Source organism: Chiloscyllium punctatum, unplaced genomic scaffold (genome assembly GCF_047496795.1).
Source record: "Chiloscyllium punctatum isolate Juve2018m unplaced genomic scaffold, sChiPun1.3 scaffold_54, whole genome shotgun sequence".
Lineage (NCBI taxonomy): Eukaryota > Metazoa > Chordata > Chondrichthyes > Orectolobiformes > Hemiscylliidae > Chiloscyllium > Chiloscyllium punctatum.
The window spans coordinates 10354133-10369340 of NW_027309789.1; the positions used below are offsets into that span (position 1 = coordinate 10354133).

At 44.3% G+C, this 15208-nt stretch overlaps 1 protein-coding gene across 1 annotated transcript in view; it reads right to left on the bottom strand.

The window, feature by feature from the left end:
* Positions 1-15208, bottom strand: part of LOC140471388 (pancreatic secretory granule membrane major glycoprotein GP2-like) — a 64664-nt gene that overhangs the window by 37449 nt on the left and 12007 nt on the right. The window contains exons 3-6 of the mRNA XM_072567409.1: positions 14106-14250; positions 11929-12005; positions 11681-11842; positions 2866-3010 (exon numbers count right to left, since the gene is read on the bottom strand). Coding sequence (XP_072423510.1) covers positions 2866-3010; positions 11681-11842; positions 11929-12005; positions 14106-14250 — 529 coding nt within the window. The remainder of the gene's footprint in view (positions 1-2865; positions 3011-11680; positions 11843-11928; positions 12006-14105; positions 14251-15208) is intronic.

A 15208-nucleotide genomic window follows, 5' to 3' on the forward strand; every position in this document is an offset into this window, starting at 1 on the left:
GAAAGACACTGCTTGATTAGGGACAGCCAGCACGGATTTGTGAAGGGTAGGTCTTGCCTTACAAGTCTTATTGAATTCTTCGAGGAGGTGACCAAGCATGTGGATGAGGGTAGAGCAGTGGATGTAGTGTACATGGATTTTAGTAAGGCATTTGATAAGGTTCCCCATGGTAGGGTTATGCGGAAAGTCAGGAGGCATGGGATAGAGGGAAATTTGGCCAATTGGATAGAAAACTGGCTAACCGGTAGAAGTCAGAGAGTGGTGGTAGATGGTAAATATTCAGCATGGAGTCTAGTTACAAGTGGAGTTCCGCAGGGATCAGTTCTGGGTCCTCTGCTGTTTGTAATTTTTATTAATGACTTAGAGGAGGGAGTCGAAGGGTGGGTCAGTAAATTTGCAGATGATACAAAGATAGGTGGAGTTGTGGACAGTGAGGAGGGCTGTTGTCGGCTGCAGAGGGACTTAGATAGGATGCAGAGCTGGGCTGAGGAGTGGCAGATAGAGTTCAACCCTGCCAAGTGTGAGGTTGTCCATTTTGGAAGAACAAATAAGAATGCGGAATACAGGGTTAATGGTAGGGTTCTTGGTCAGGTGGAGGAACAGAGGGATCTTGGGGTCTATGTACATAGATCTTTGAAGGTTGCCACTCAGGTGGATAGAGTTTGTAAGAAGGCCTATGGAGTATTATTGTTCATTAGCAGAGGGATTGAATTCAAGAGTCGTGAGGTGATGTTGCAGCTGTACAGGACTTTGGTTAGGCCACATTTGGAGTACTGTGTGCAGTTCTGGTCGCCTCACTTTAGGAAAGATGTGGAAGCTTTGGAGAGGGTGCAGAGAAGATTTACCAGGATGTTGCCTGGAATGGAGAGTAGGTCGTACGAGGATAGGTTGAGAGTTCTCGGCCTTTTCTCGTTGGAACGGCGAAGGATGAGGGGTGACTTGATCGAGGTTTATAAGATGATCAGAGGAATAGATAGAGTAGACAGTCAGAAACTTTTTCCCCGGGTACAACAGAGTGTTACAAGGGGACATAAATTTAAGGTGAAGGGTGGAAGGTATAGGGGAGATGTCAGGGGTGGGTTCTTTACCCAGAGAGTGGTGGGGGCATGGAATGCGCTGCCCGAGGGAGTGGTAGAGTCAGATTCATTGGCGACCTTTAAGCGGCATTTGGATAGGTACATGGATGGGTGCTTAATCTAGGATAGAAGTTCGGCACAACATCGTGGGCCGAAGGGCCTGTTCTGTGCTGTATTGTTCTATGTTCTATGAGATAGATTACTTGCAGTGTGGAAACAGGCCCTTCGGCCCAACAAGTCCACACAACCCTCCGAAGAGCAACCCACCCATACCCATTTACCCTTGTACCTAACACTATGGGCAATTTAACATGGCCAATCCACCTGACCTGCACATATTTTGGACTGTGGGAGGAAACCGGAGCACCCGGAGGAAACCCACGCAGACACGGGGAGAATGTGCAAACTCCACACAGTCAGTCGCCGGAAGGCGGGAATTGAACCCGGGTCTCTGGCGCTGTGAGGCAGCAGTGCTAACCACTGTGCCACCCATTAACCTACCAATATTATTCTGTAAACTTGTTGCATCCCCTTCACAACCTGTGAGGCTCAATCTGTTATTCCCCTCCTGTTTAAAATGCCTCCGTCTCGCTAGATTTGTCTCCCTTGGCCTTACTATGGCGCTATTTTGTTCGTCATCCAGAAACAGCTATCGTTTCTCCTGTGTCTCTCTGAACCCTCTTCATCGGTGCCTATTTACATTATTACACATCCGACCAAATCCATCAAGACCTGACATGAGATAGTCTTGACATATCCTTTATCTTATTCAATGGTAAGTGTAAAGTGTGGCATTCCAGATGTGATTATGTTGGTCAAACTGTGATGGTTTGAGCAAAATACATTGTTTCCCCACACCAGCGTTAAAATACAAAAAGAAAATTGGCATGACTTTAATTCTATCTAAATACTTGAGAAAATAGTTATATATTAACGATGACTCATCAACTGTTCCAACGTAGTACCATTTCAGAAACACATCCTTGACAAAAAAAGCAAAGTCAGGAAGCGGACTTCCCATGTTTGTGATTTTCTCCAGTGCAGGACAAAGCACAAATATAGCAGCAGATTGAGACCTCATTCTTTTTTTCTTCTGCAGCAGAGAGAGGGTTGTGTCTTCAGTTCCAATTCCGAAAGGCCCAACTCCAACAACTGACAGCAAAAACTAAAACACTATGACTGTGTGAGCCAGACTCCCACGCTCATGCTTCATTTGGCCACTTTTATGGAAGAATCAAAACTATGGAGTCATCTTTACATGGAGTAGATTATCGTGGTAACATTAACAACACTTGTTTCCTCCAGAAACAAGATGGAACAAATCCTTCTTCGAGGCCATCCTGTCACAATGTTTAATCAGTTATTTTTCCACCTGATGGTTCCGACTTCACCCAGTTCCCATCCATGCAGTCAAATTAAGGTAGTCTCATGATGAAAAGAACACACAGCGCCTGAGACCCGGGTTCAATTCCCGCCTCAGGCGACTGACTGTGTGGAGTTTGCACGTTCTCCCCGTGTCTGCGTGGGTTTCCTCCGGGTGCTCCGGTTTCCTCCCACAGTCCAAAGATGTGCAGGTCAGGTGAATTGGCCATGCTAAATTGTCCGTAGTGTTAGGTAAGGGGTAGATGTAGATGTAGGGGTAGGGGTATGGGTGGGTTACGCTTCGGCGGGGCGGTGTGGACTTGTTGGGCCGAAGGGCCTGTTTCCACACTGTAAGTAATCTAATCTAATCTAAAAAAAAACATTATCCATCGTTAATGGATTATTGCCAGGTAGAAATCTGTATTACCTTTTGAATCGATACCATCCGTGTTTAAGGTGCACATCACATTCTGCTTTACCAGTACATTCAGTCTCACTGCAATTCAAACTTCTCCAGGGCTGTACTAACACGTTGTGAAACACACACGGGTCAGTGTCTCCAGATTCTGCAACTGGGTGACAAAAAAAATGTTCAATAGTGACATCCAGCGCTGTTACAAAACAAGAGAGACGTATTATTCTCTGAATCACCGAATCATAAAATAGTTCAGCATCAAAGAGGCCCCTCAGTCTGTGAAATTGATTGGCAAAGAAAAAAAACACTGATCCCATTTCCCATGAATCGGCCAACGCATTGAGTTTAATGACACCACAAATGCTTATCGAAGGAACTTATAAAGGCGTGAGTTTCCCCATTTGGCAATACTTTCCCAGACAGTCCATTTCAGACACCAGCGACCACGAGACGATGGGTGAAGTCCCCTTGAATACTGCCTGCACTTCAACATTAAAAAGTGTGCCCCTTTGCTTTTGAGCCATCAAACCAAGAGTACAGCTGATTGACATCCCACACTGGAATTGCCCCTCATAATTGGGCACAGTTGCATCAGATGATGTGAAGGTCCCGCTGTAGGACAGGGGTGGACAAAGTTAAAAATCACACACTACCAGAATCATGTTCCAAAAGGTTTACTTCAAAGCACCAGCTCTCAAAGCGCTGCTTCTTTGTCAGGAATCTACTGGGGCAGGATCATAAGACACAGACTTTACAGCAAAAGGTCGCAGTGTCATGCAACTAAAACGATATATTGAGCCAACCGAGATTGCTGTTAATATTTTCATCTTTGATATGCTCGGTTCGTTAATAGGTAAGACCCAGAACTTCTATTAAGTCATGTTCTCGAGACAATCTAATGTTACATCGAAAGAAAATGTGACATCTCAGCTCAGAGAACATATTAAAGGTCTGAGGTTGGAGTATGTCTCTGTCACCATCTTGAGTCAGACGTTCTATTTTCAAAGTAGGAATTTCTAAACTGTCACATGGATTGACTGGCTGCAAGTTGGGAGTGTGGTGCTGGAAAAGTACAGCAAGTCAGGCAGCATCCAAGGAGCAGGAGAATCGTCATTTCCAGCATCAGTCCGTCACCATGAATGAGACTTGTGGGCTGGGAGTGCTAAGAGGTAAATAGCAGGGAGGTGGGGCTGGGTGGAAGGTAGATGAGAAAGGGTCAGGTAGATGAAGCTGTGAGTGAAAGTGATAGTGGGAGAGGAGGGTAGAGCACACAGGTGGGAAGGAAGATGGACAGGTCAAGGTGGCGGTGCTGTGTTGGAAGCTTGGGACTGGGATAAGGTGGGGGAGGGGAAACAAAGAAGCTGATGATATCCACATTGATCCAGGGCGGTCGCTGTGTCTCAAGGTGGAAGACGGGACTTGGAGTGGTGAGAGTTTGGTGATGGAGGAGGCCCAGCACTGACGGGTCTGTGGTGGAGTGGGAGGGGGGAGTTAAAGTGTTCACCGACGGGTTGGTGAGGTTGGTTGGTGCGGGGGACCTAGAGATGTTCCCTGAAATGATCCACAAATTAGCCTCCTGCGTCCTCAGTGGAAAGTCAACAACATTGTCTGTAACGGATACAGGAGATGACGTGTGTGGAAGTACACCTAAATGTCTGACAGATGTGTAAGGATCCCTTAAGGCTTTGGATGGAAGTGCCGGGGGCGGATGGGGGGCGGTGGTGGGGTGACCTTGCCAAGTGCAAACCCTGCACCCACTTGCGGAACGTTTCAGAGAACATCTCTGTGACACCCACACTCAGCAACCCCACTGGCCCCGTGGCCGAATACTTTAACTTCCCCTCCCTCTCCGCCAAGGACTGCAGCTCCTCGGACTTCTCCATCACCAAACCCCAATCTCCCGATACCTGAAAGAAGAACGTCTCTTCTTCCACTTTGCGACACTGCAGCTGCACGGGATCAATGTGGATTTCACCATTTTCCTCATTTCCCCTCTCCTCACCTTCATCAAGTCCCAAACCTCCAACCCAGCACCGCCCTCTTGATCTGTCCATCTTCCTTCCTACCTATCTGCCCCCCCGCTCCCTCCCCGACCTCTCACTCACACTCCCTCGTTCACCCACCTGTCACAATCCCAGCTTCCTCTCCCCAGGCCGACCCTCTTCCCCCCTGTTTATCTCTCAGACTCCCACCCCGAACTACATTCCTGGTGAAGCCTGATGCCCGAAACATCGATTCACCTGCTCCTCAGATGCTGCCTGACCTGCTGTGCTTTTCCAGCGCCACACTCTCGACTCTGATCTTGAGCATCTGCAGTGCCCAGTTTCTCTTGCCTGCAGGCCGTGTGATTTTTCAGCAAAAATGCAATGTGTCTGCAAATACATTGTGTTTTTTTTGCTCAAAAAGCACACGACCAGTAGGCAGTCAATGCAGACAGTCAATCCGTATAACATTTCATCAATCCTACTTTCAGGAGTTAACTACAGGAGAACTGTGCCTGCTAACAGGTAGTCAAGGCCAAATGTAACAAGAAACAGCGAAAATACTTTTTTATACGAAGGCACTTTGCAGATTTGCAGTAATTTCGACGAAAGGACTTTAAAATAAAAAGTCAGCAGTTTGTCACTTCTGAGACCAAAGTATGAAAATCTGAAAAAGATCAAACAACAGGACAGCTCCGAAGAAGCAGCGATTCCTGGAAATGTCAGCTAGTTGAGGTCCTGTCCTAACATTAATCAGTTAATAGCCAAGTTGGGTCACAGTCTTGTGCTCACTTACTTGAAAGGTCTAATATTTGGTACAACGTGGAATAAATTCTGAACTGTTGTTTCAGTATTTGATTCCCTGCTGGATTTCGGAATAAGTCGCCGAATTCAAGATGTTTTCTTGTGAATTGCCCCCAATAAACTCATGGCTGATCTGAGGAATAAATCCATCGACCAGTCATTTACTCAAATTCCTTCATCCTTTACATCATTCAGACACGGAAGAAAAGCTGTCTCTGATTTTTTAAAAAAAACATTGATCCAGCATATACTGCTGTTTATGGAAAAGGTTTCAAAACATCTACCAGCCCTTCTGCCTGGAAGTGGTTCCTAACGTTTTGCCAGAACTGTTTAGTCCCAATTCTGAGACTATGCTCCCTATTTCTCGAATCTCCAGTGGAAATAAATGATATTTCTTTATTTTCTTTCTTCTGTTCATATTGGAAGACTCTGATCAGAGAAACAGGCCTAATTTGTCCATTCACTCCCGAAGTCTACGTGTCATTCCTATAACCTATAACCTACATCATTATCCCTCCAAGGACAGTATACCTTTACAAAGACATGAATCCCAGATCTACTCACATTACTGTCAGTGTGTGATTCTTTACTCACAAAGTAGTTGGAGCGTGGACCGCACTGCCTTCAAAAGTAGCAGATTCGCCAACTTTAAGGGAACTTAAATGATTGTTGGATAGGCATGCGCAAGAGATAACCTAGTGTAGATTATATGAGCTTCAGACTGGTTTCACATGTGGTTTCACATGTGGTCGCGCCACATCAAGGACTGAAGGGCCTGTAGTGCACTGTAATCTTCTATGGTCTAAGTTCTATATTCTATCTCCCCGAACTGTCCACACCACCTCTTTATTTCTGCTACATGCTTAAATCCAGCTTCCCTCCTTTTTTTGGAATGAGTTTTTTTTCTCTCCTGACCCGTATCTTATTTTAGTGAGATATTAAAATGTCAGGGCCACAAAAAAATGAAGAACAGCAATCAGCCATTTGGACCCCTTTGCTATCTCTGCCACTCACTACAACCTTGGCTGGTCAGATATTTCCACTGACTTGCCTTTTCCCATGATCCTTGTATTCTCTCATGATTAGGAACCTGCCATCTCAGCTTTGAGTAAACACAAGCACCCTATCATTCTTTGGGCAAACATTTTCCAAGTTGGACAAGATTCCCGTACTCTGTCCTGTTGACCTTCCTTCTAAAATGAGCAACTTCACATTTTCGCACCTTCGGATCCATTTGCAAACAGTGCTCCCACTGTCAGAGCCAAGATCTTTCTGCTAAATTCCAGGCTGGATTTGTTCTTGCTAATCTTATGATTATAACATCGAACCATATAATTAGGGAATAAAGCAGCCCATAAGAGTCCTTCGGGCCATTGAGTCTGTCTTGCCAACAATACACCAATGAGTACACTCGTCCTACCCCACACTCGACTCATACCCGTGAATGTTATGACATTTTAAGTGTTCATGCAATCACCACCACCCACCATCTTGGTGAAATGGTTCTTCCTCGAATCCAATCAAAGCCACTTTAAAACTATGACATCTCATTATTATTTCGACTGGTGGAGACGGAGGTAGGAGGGGGAAGGTTTCCCATGTATCTCAGCGCAACTACTTACTCGAAACTCTTGACAATTTTCCTCATAATCTTTTGGACCTCTATCAGGTCTTTTTTTTTCCCAAATTTCTCTGCTTCAAAGAAATAGCCAAACACATGCACGTTTTATTCATTGCTGAGATGCTGCACCATAGGCAACAGGCAGGTGAATCTCCTTTGCACCCTATCCAACACAATCACAGCGCATTTTAAGTGTGGTAATCAGAACATCATGCAATATTCCTGCTGTGACTGACCAAAGTCCTGCACTTCTCCAATGTGCAACCCTTGCTCTTATAATCTACGCCAGGGTTTAAAAAGGCAAGAATTGTGCATACCTCCTCAACTATCCCAATGCGTTCTCTTTCCACTTTTAGCGACCTGCTTAGGAGCACCACAAGTCCCTTTATTTATCCGAGTTATCTCTTTTCTTGGCATTGAGTATTCGTTTGACATTGTCCTTTTTTTTCCCAATTCGAATGTCCTTGCGCTTCTCAGAGTTATCTCCAATAGGCCACTGACGTGTTTACGTGACCAAATCCAACCATTACCCCCCCCCCCCCCAACTACCACAACAACATCAGTGGCACGGTAGCTCAGTGGCTAGCACTGCTGCCTCAAAGCACCAGGGACTCGTGTTCAATTTCAGCCTCGGAGACCTGTCTGGTGAAGTCTGCTCATTCTTCCCACAACTGCGTGGGTTTCCTCTGGGTGCTCTGGTTTACTCCCACGGTCTAATGGTGTGCCTGTTAGGTGGATTGGCCTTGTTAAATTGCTCCAGAGTGTTCAGGAGTGTTGGGTTAGCAATGGGAAATGCCAGTTTACAGGGATAGGGTCTGGGTGTGGTACTCTTTGGAGTGTCAGTGTGGACTGGAATGGCATGATTCAAACTGAAGGGATTCGATTATTTTTTTTAAAAAAAACATCATAGACAACCAAGGAGTCAATACTGATCCATGCCGTATGTCATCGCACAACAGGATCCTGTCAAGTGACAGCTTTCAATAACTACACTTCAATGTTGAGCATCCTGCATTGAAATAAATGCAGGTTAATTTATCAGAGGGAACAAAGAGATTGATGAAGGCAGAGTGGTCCATGTGAACTATATGGTCTGCATTAAAGCGTGTGAGAATTATCCTCATCATCAACAGGTTAGCGAGGTTAGATCTCATGGAATGCAGGGAGAACTGGCCATTTGGATATGCAATTGGCTTGAAGGTGTTGGTGGAGGGTTGCTTTTCAAACTGGAGGCCTGTGACCAGTGGTATGCTACAAGAGGGGGGGGGGGGGTGATGGGTCCATTGCTTTTGGTAACTTGTATAAATGATTCCGATGTGAACGTAGGAGGTATAGTTACTCAGTTTGCAGATGCCACCCAAATTGGAGCTGGTGTGCACAGTGAAGATGGCTACCTTTGAGTACAAACGAGGAGTGGCAGATGGAGTTTAATTTCGATAAATGTGAGGTGCTGCATTTCAGAAAGGCAAATCAGAGCAGGATGTATTCATCTATTGGGAAGGTCCTGGAGCGTGTTGGTGAACAATGAGACGTGGGAGTGCAGATTCATAGTTCTTTGAAAGTGGAGTTTAAGGGAGACAGAAGGCATTTGTTATGCTGTCCTTTTCTTGGACAGAGCACTGCGTACAGGAGTGGGGAGGTCATGATGCAGCTGCACAGGACATTAGTCTGGGCACTTTTGGAATATTTTATGCAACTCTGATCTACCTCCTAGCGGAAGGATATTGGGAAACTTTAAAGGATTCAGACAAGTTTTGCAAGGATGTTGCCGGGGTTGGAGGATTTGAGCTCCAGTGAAAGGCTGAATAAGCTGAGGTTGTTTTTTCCTGCTGCATCCGACGCTGAGCAGTGACCATGTAGAGGTTTAAAATTGATGAGATGTATGGTTAGAGTAAATAAACAAGATACATTCCCTGGGATGGTGGAGTCTGGAACGAGAGGACATACACTTAGAGTGAGAGGGAAAAACATTTACAAGGGATCTCGAGGATAAGTTTTTCAGGCAGAGGGTAGTGGGTGTATGCAATGAGTTGCCGGGGAAGTGGTGGAGACTGACACAATTACAACTTTTAAAAGATATCTGGATGGAAAAATGAATAGGAAACGTTGAGCCGGAAATGGACCAAGTGCTGGCAAATGAGATTAGATTAGGTGAGCCTATCTGGTCCGCATGGATGAGTTGGACCAAAGAGTCTGTTTCCATGCTGTAGACTTTGTGACTACATTATTTCGGATATGATGTGATAGACATTTGGAAAGGAGACATGCTCAATAAAATATACAGTCGCTGTGAGTCACACCATTCAGTTACTTCATCTCACCTCTGGTGCTAACCTTCTCTCGCTTTACTTTGTTATCGGAAGACATTACCATTAGTCACAATACCTCATGGCAACACACACCACATCACCCTCCCCTCAGTCACTATGTCACACTCACCTGAATCATTATATCTCAAATCCCTCAATCATCGCATCTCACTCACTTCAGTTGATATGTCACACTCACCGAAGTCACTGCATTCTACTCACTCCAGTTACTGCATTAGTGACCGTGTCATCATTCATTGTATTATACACATCTTAATAGCTACGTACCCCTCTCTTCAGTGACAGAATCGCAGTCACCTCTGTCACTACACCTAAATGTCAGGGCACTCTTGTCAGTCAGTGTATCCGTAATCCACTCTGACACCGTACCCACTCGTCTCAGTCACAGCATCTCCCTCTCCTTATTCAATGAAGACGGCATACCTCAGGTATGTCATTCCACTCCCCTCAGTCACTGCAACCTCACTGCCCTAACTCAGTGCTCTCTACATCCCACAATTTCTGCATCAGCGTGCTGGTCTACTTGTGGTACGTGATAGTCCCTCGGCCTGAAAAGACCTCAGCCTTCCCTGGCCTCGAAGGCAATTCCAGAGCGATCTCCCAGCCTCATGAAACTCATCGACCAGCCATGAGCCCAAATTCCTTCATCCTTTACTTCACGCATGCACGGAAGAAACTTTGTCTCAAATTTAATAAGAAACACTGATCCATCATATACTGCCATCTACGGAAAATATTTCAAAACATCTACCACCTGGTTAGGAACTGGAAGTGCCTCCTAACTTTTCTCCAGAACCGTAAATCCAAATTCTCAGAAGGCTCTCCTTATTTCTAAAATTTCCAATGGGAATAGTTTATATCTTTTTTTCTCCTGTTCATATGTTGAAGACTCCGACCAAAGACGTAGACCTAATTTGTCGATTCCGTCCAGAAATGTAATCACTGAAGTCTATGTGTCATTCCATTAACCCTACATCATTATCCCTCCAAGGATAGTATACCTTTTCAAAGACGTGAATCCCAGATCTATTCACATTACTGTCAGAGTGGTCTAACTAGGGTTTTGTATAGCTGCAAGAATACATTGGCTCACATATACTCCAGTCCTATAGATATAAAGGTGGTATTGCATTCGCTTTCTTAGTTATTTTCTGAACTCATTTGTGATATTTCAAAGGACCAAGTAACTGATCCCTTGTGTCAGTCTGTACATTTATCTTTATATTGGTCAAGAAGTACCCTGATTGATCATTTCCATTCCAAAATAGATAAACACACACTTTCTTGTATTGAAGTCAATCTGCCACAGTTATTCCCATTTATGTAGTCTTTTAAAATCCTTTGTAACTCTATGCAATCTTCCAAACTGTATGTTATTCTGTGTAACGTTACGTGATGAGAAAACTCGGATGCGATCCTGTCGATGCAACATCTAAGTTGTTAAGAAATGATGTGAATAATTCAGACCTATTGCAGGTGTTTGTGGGACACCACTAGTCACATGCTGCCAATCGGAGCACTGTCAATTGTCCCCATATTTTGTCGCTTTGTACTCAAATTTTCCAGCTATGTGAGCAACTTACTCTCAATTCTGTGGGATTATAATTTAGTTAAAAATCTAAAAAATGGGGCTTTATTCAATCTCTTCTGGAAGCACCTATGAGTAACATACATCAACATTCTGCAGCACTATTTTCCACTTGGCTCCAAGCCCCCCCATCCAAATCGGTGCATTCCATTATCCCCCTCCCATCTACCCCTACGGCTGTCCATATGTGTTCAGATTCTTGCAGCATGTTTGAAGTCCAAAACCTTATAGGTTAGGGATGAGCAACATAAGTGCGATCCCTGCTTCAACTGCCGTCGTTCTGTGGTTCATTCCTGCACCAACCTATCAAGCAGCTGGAGATAAGGTGTGCCTTCAGACAGCAAACTGAAGTAGAACTGCAAAAAGAGTGCTTCAGTTTGCTTTGCTGTAACTCTTTGCCTTGTTTATTTACGAAGCAGAATGTGTGTAAATTCTTTGGTGTGACTTTGACGTTAAAGGGACACTTGGTTTTCAATCATTCTATAACATAACAGAATTGTACCTGTGCAGTAAGCGTGTTTTTCCTTTGTTTTCTTCAAAAAATACACAAAGTAACTGGAACAGTTTTGAATCTTTATCCGTTCGGTCCAATGACAGAGGTTGCCATTCCAGTTGAAGCACACAGTGCCATGCGTTTTTCCCTGGGACTCGGTGGGATGGGTTGCTGCAATAACGAGTTCACAATTTGATTATCTTGCTTTTAGGGGCAATGAATGCCAAATGCATGTTCTGTGGGAAGAGTGAACGTACCATTTAACCATCCTGAAGCTTCCGTGGAGCAATGGTGTGCTGGAACAGCAGTCTCTGGCATTTTCCATCCACCGGAACTGAACAAAGGAGAAAGAGCGAACTCCTCACAATTGTTTAATGACTGTCCCATTCGAGAGGAATGCACACACTGTGTTCCAACGGTTTCTCACAATGGCCACCTTCAACTTGCTCTTTTCCCTCAAGAGCTGACACCTTATCTTCTGTCTCCATTCCCTATCACGACATATATTCCTAATGCTCCTAATGTTGCATGATATTCATGCAGCAATAATAAGCTGACAGTCGCATTCTACATAAGCCGCCACATATTGCCATTCATGGCGATGACTAGCCTGAGGGGACATGGTTATACACTCAGGTGTGACAGATGTAGGACAGATGTCAGAGCTAGTTTCTTTACTCAGAGAATAGGCAGAGGTGGAACGCACTGGCTGCAACAGTAAATTGTCTTTAGCTAGGCATACAGACAAGAATGGAATAGTACAGGTTAGATGAGATTCAGATTGGTTTCAAAGGGCGGTGCTACATCGAGGGCCGAAGGGTCTGTGCTGCGCTGTAATGTTCTATGTTCTATATTCTATCTCTCCGATCAGTCCACACCTCCTCTTTGTTTCTACCTCATGCTTAAATCCAACTTTCCTCCTTTATTGGGAAATCAGGTGTGATTTTCCTCGACCCATATTTTATGGAGTGAGTTATTAAAGTGACAGGACCATAAAAAAACATGAAGAACAACAATCAGCCCATTTGGACCCTTTGTGAGCTCGACCACTCACTACAATCCTGGCTAATTGCACTTACTTGCCTACTTCCATAATCTTTGAATTCCGTCATGATTAGAAATCTGTCATCTCAGTTTAAATGAACACCACCACCCTATTATTCTTTGGGCAAACATTTTCCAAAGATTCACAACATTCTCATACTCTGTTCTGACGTCCTTCCTTCTATATTGACCAGCTTTAAACTTTTGCACCTTATTTGCTTCCATTGCCTGAGCTTCTGTTAAATTCCAGACTGGATGTGTTCTTGCCAGCCTTCTGATGATTATCTCTCCAGTTCATAGAACTGTCGGTTTAGGGAATAAAACAGGTCAGAAGAGTCATTGAGTCTTTACTCCCAGAAAACACGAATGACTCGACTCACTCAATCCCACACTCGGCCCATTGCCTTGTATGTTCTGACATTTTAAGTATTGTTGGAAGCACCGCCATTCACCCGTTTGGAGAAATGGTTCGTTCTCGATTTCAATCGAGACCACTTCAAAATTATGCCACCTTGTTCTTATTTCGACTGGTGGGGATGGAGGTTGGAGGGGGAAGGTTTCCCCCGTGATTATCGGTGCAAAAACTTTCTCGAAACTCTTGACAATTTTCCTCATACTATTGTACACTTCCATCAAGTCTTCTTTCAAAGTTCTCTGCTTCAAAGAAATAGCCACACATAATGCAGCTTGTTTTATACATTGTTGAAGTGCTGCATCATCGGCAGCAACCTGGCGAACCTCCTTCGCACCCGATCCAATACCATGCAACCAGAGGATCACACAATACCCACGCTGTGAATAACCAAAGTTCTGCACTCCTCCAACTTGTTCTCCTTGCCCTTATAATTTATGCCTGGACTGAAAAAGGCAAGAATTATGCACTTACTATCCCATTGCACTCTCTCCCCACTTTCAGGTATATGTGCAGGATCATCACAAGTCCCTTTATCTTTCGCCAAGCTGCCTATTTTCTTGGCATTTGACATGTTCCTTTTTCCAGTTTGAATCACCTTGCACTGACTAAAATTGTCTCTCATCTGCCACTGATTTGTCTAAGTGACAAAATCCTCCCCCCCCTCCCCCTCCACCCCAGCACTACCACCATATTCGAATCGACAGCATTAGTGACACGGTAGCTCAGTGGTTGGCACTGCTGCTTCAGATCGCTAGAGTTCCACGTTTAGTCTCAGAGGACCATCTGTATGAAATGTGCTTATACTTCCCGTATTGGCATTGGTTTCCTCTGGCTGCTCTAGTTTACTCTCCCATGTGTTTCCACATCCTTGTCCAAATCTAAAGCACATGATATTATAAATTTTTACTTTGCTGTAACACACTCCTAATCCTGTATTGGTAGATTATGGGACGTAGATTCGGCTTTCCCTGTTACCTGTTAAACCTGTACCATTCATTCTTGAGTTCATTATCGCTCTTCGTCCCATTGGAATATTGAGTATGAGTGCAGTCAATGCTCCTCCAAGCATCATTTAGGACTTTGTGATTTACACACGGGTCAGTCTCTGCTGTCGAGGGGCCTATATGATAGAAAGATGTTTTAACACGATTGTGCAAATTATCACCAATATCACAAAGCGAGCTGCACATACATTCACACAGCCACAACTGCAATCTCAAGTTACCATAGCGACCTGGAAAGAAGAAACATCACTGTGTCCTCTGGAAAACCAGTTCCCGAGTAAAGGAACAAAATTAAGGTACGGAGATTTGATCAAAGAAAGCGATATTCCAATGCATCTGGAAAGTATCGGACTGAATGAACTGTTCTCAGAGAAGAGAGAACAAAGAACGAGAGGTCAAGGTAGAAAGATGGATGGTGAAAGAAAACATTAAGAAACAAGAACAAATTTAATTGGACGCAATAGTTGTTTGAATTCAAAACAGCATTGCCAGAAAGTACTGAAACAGATTCATCCACGTTTAAGAGATCCAACATCTCCTCTTCTGTAATATGGATATTTTTCCAAATATCATCATGTTTTCGACGCATTCTGTATCTTACACGCCCTTCTCCACATAAACCACTGATGCAAAACACTCGTTTCTTATATCCCCGTCTCATGTGGCCCCACACATAGGTTGCCTTGCTGATCTTTGAAGGGCCTATTGTCTCCCAGGTTACCTTTTTGTCCTCTGCTTTTATCGCCTTCTTCACTTACAAATTTGAGGGTTACGTCTCACAATCGCAAATCTGTTCAGAATGTATGATGCAGAGAGTCACACTGTATGTGATTAGTAAACAGCTCTGTGCCTCCATAATAAACAATGCTGTGGGGACAGCCAGCCTTGCCTTATGTGGAAATGAAACAAATAATTAAATGGAAAGAAATCTTGATTTCTATGATCACAGATCAGCCACGATCTCATTGAATGCTCAAACGGGCTTGAGGGCCTGAATGTTGCAATGAAAGACTGGAGAGGTCTGGTTCATTTCTCCCCCATGCTATAGGCAGGGTTAAGAGCAGATTTCACAGA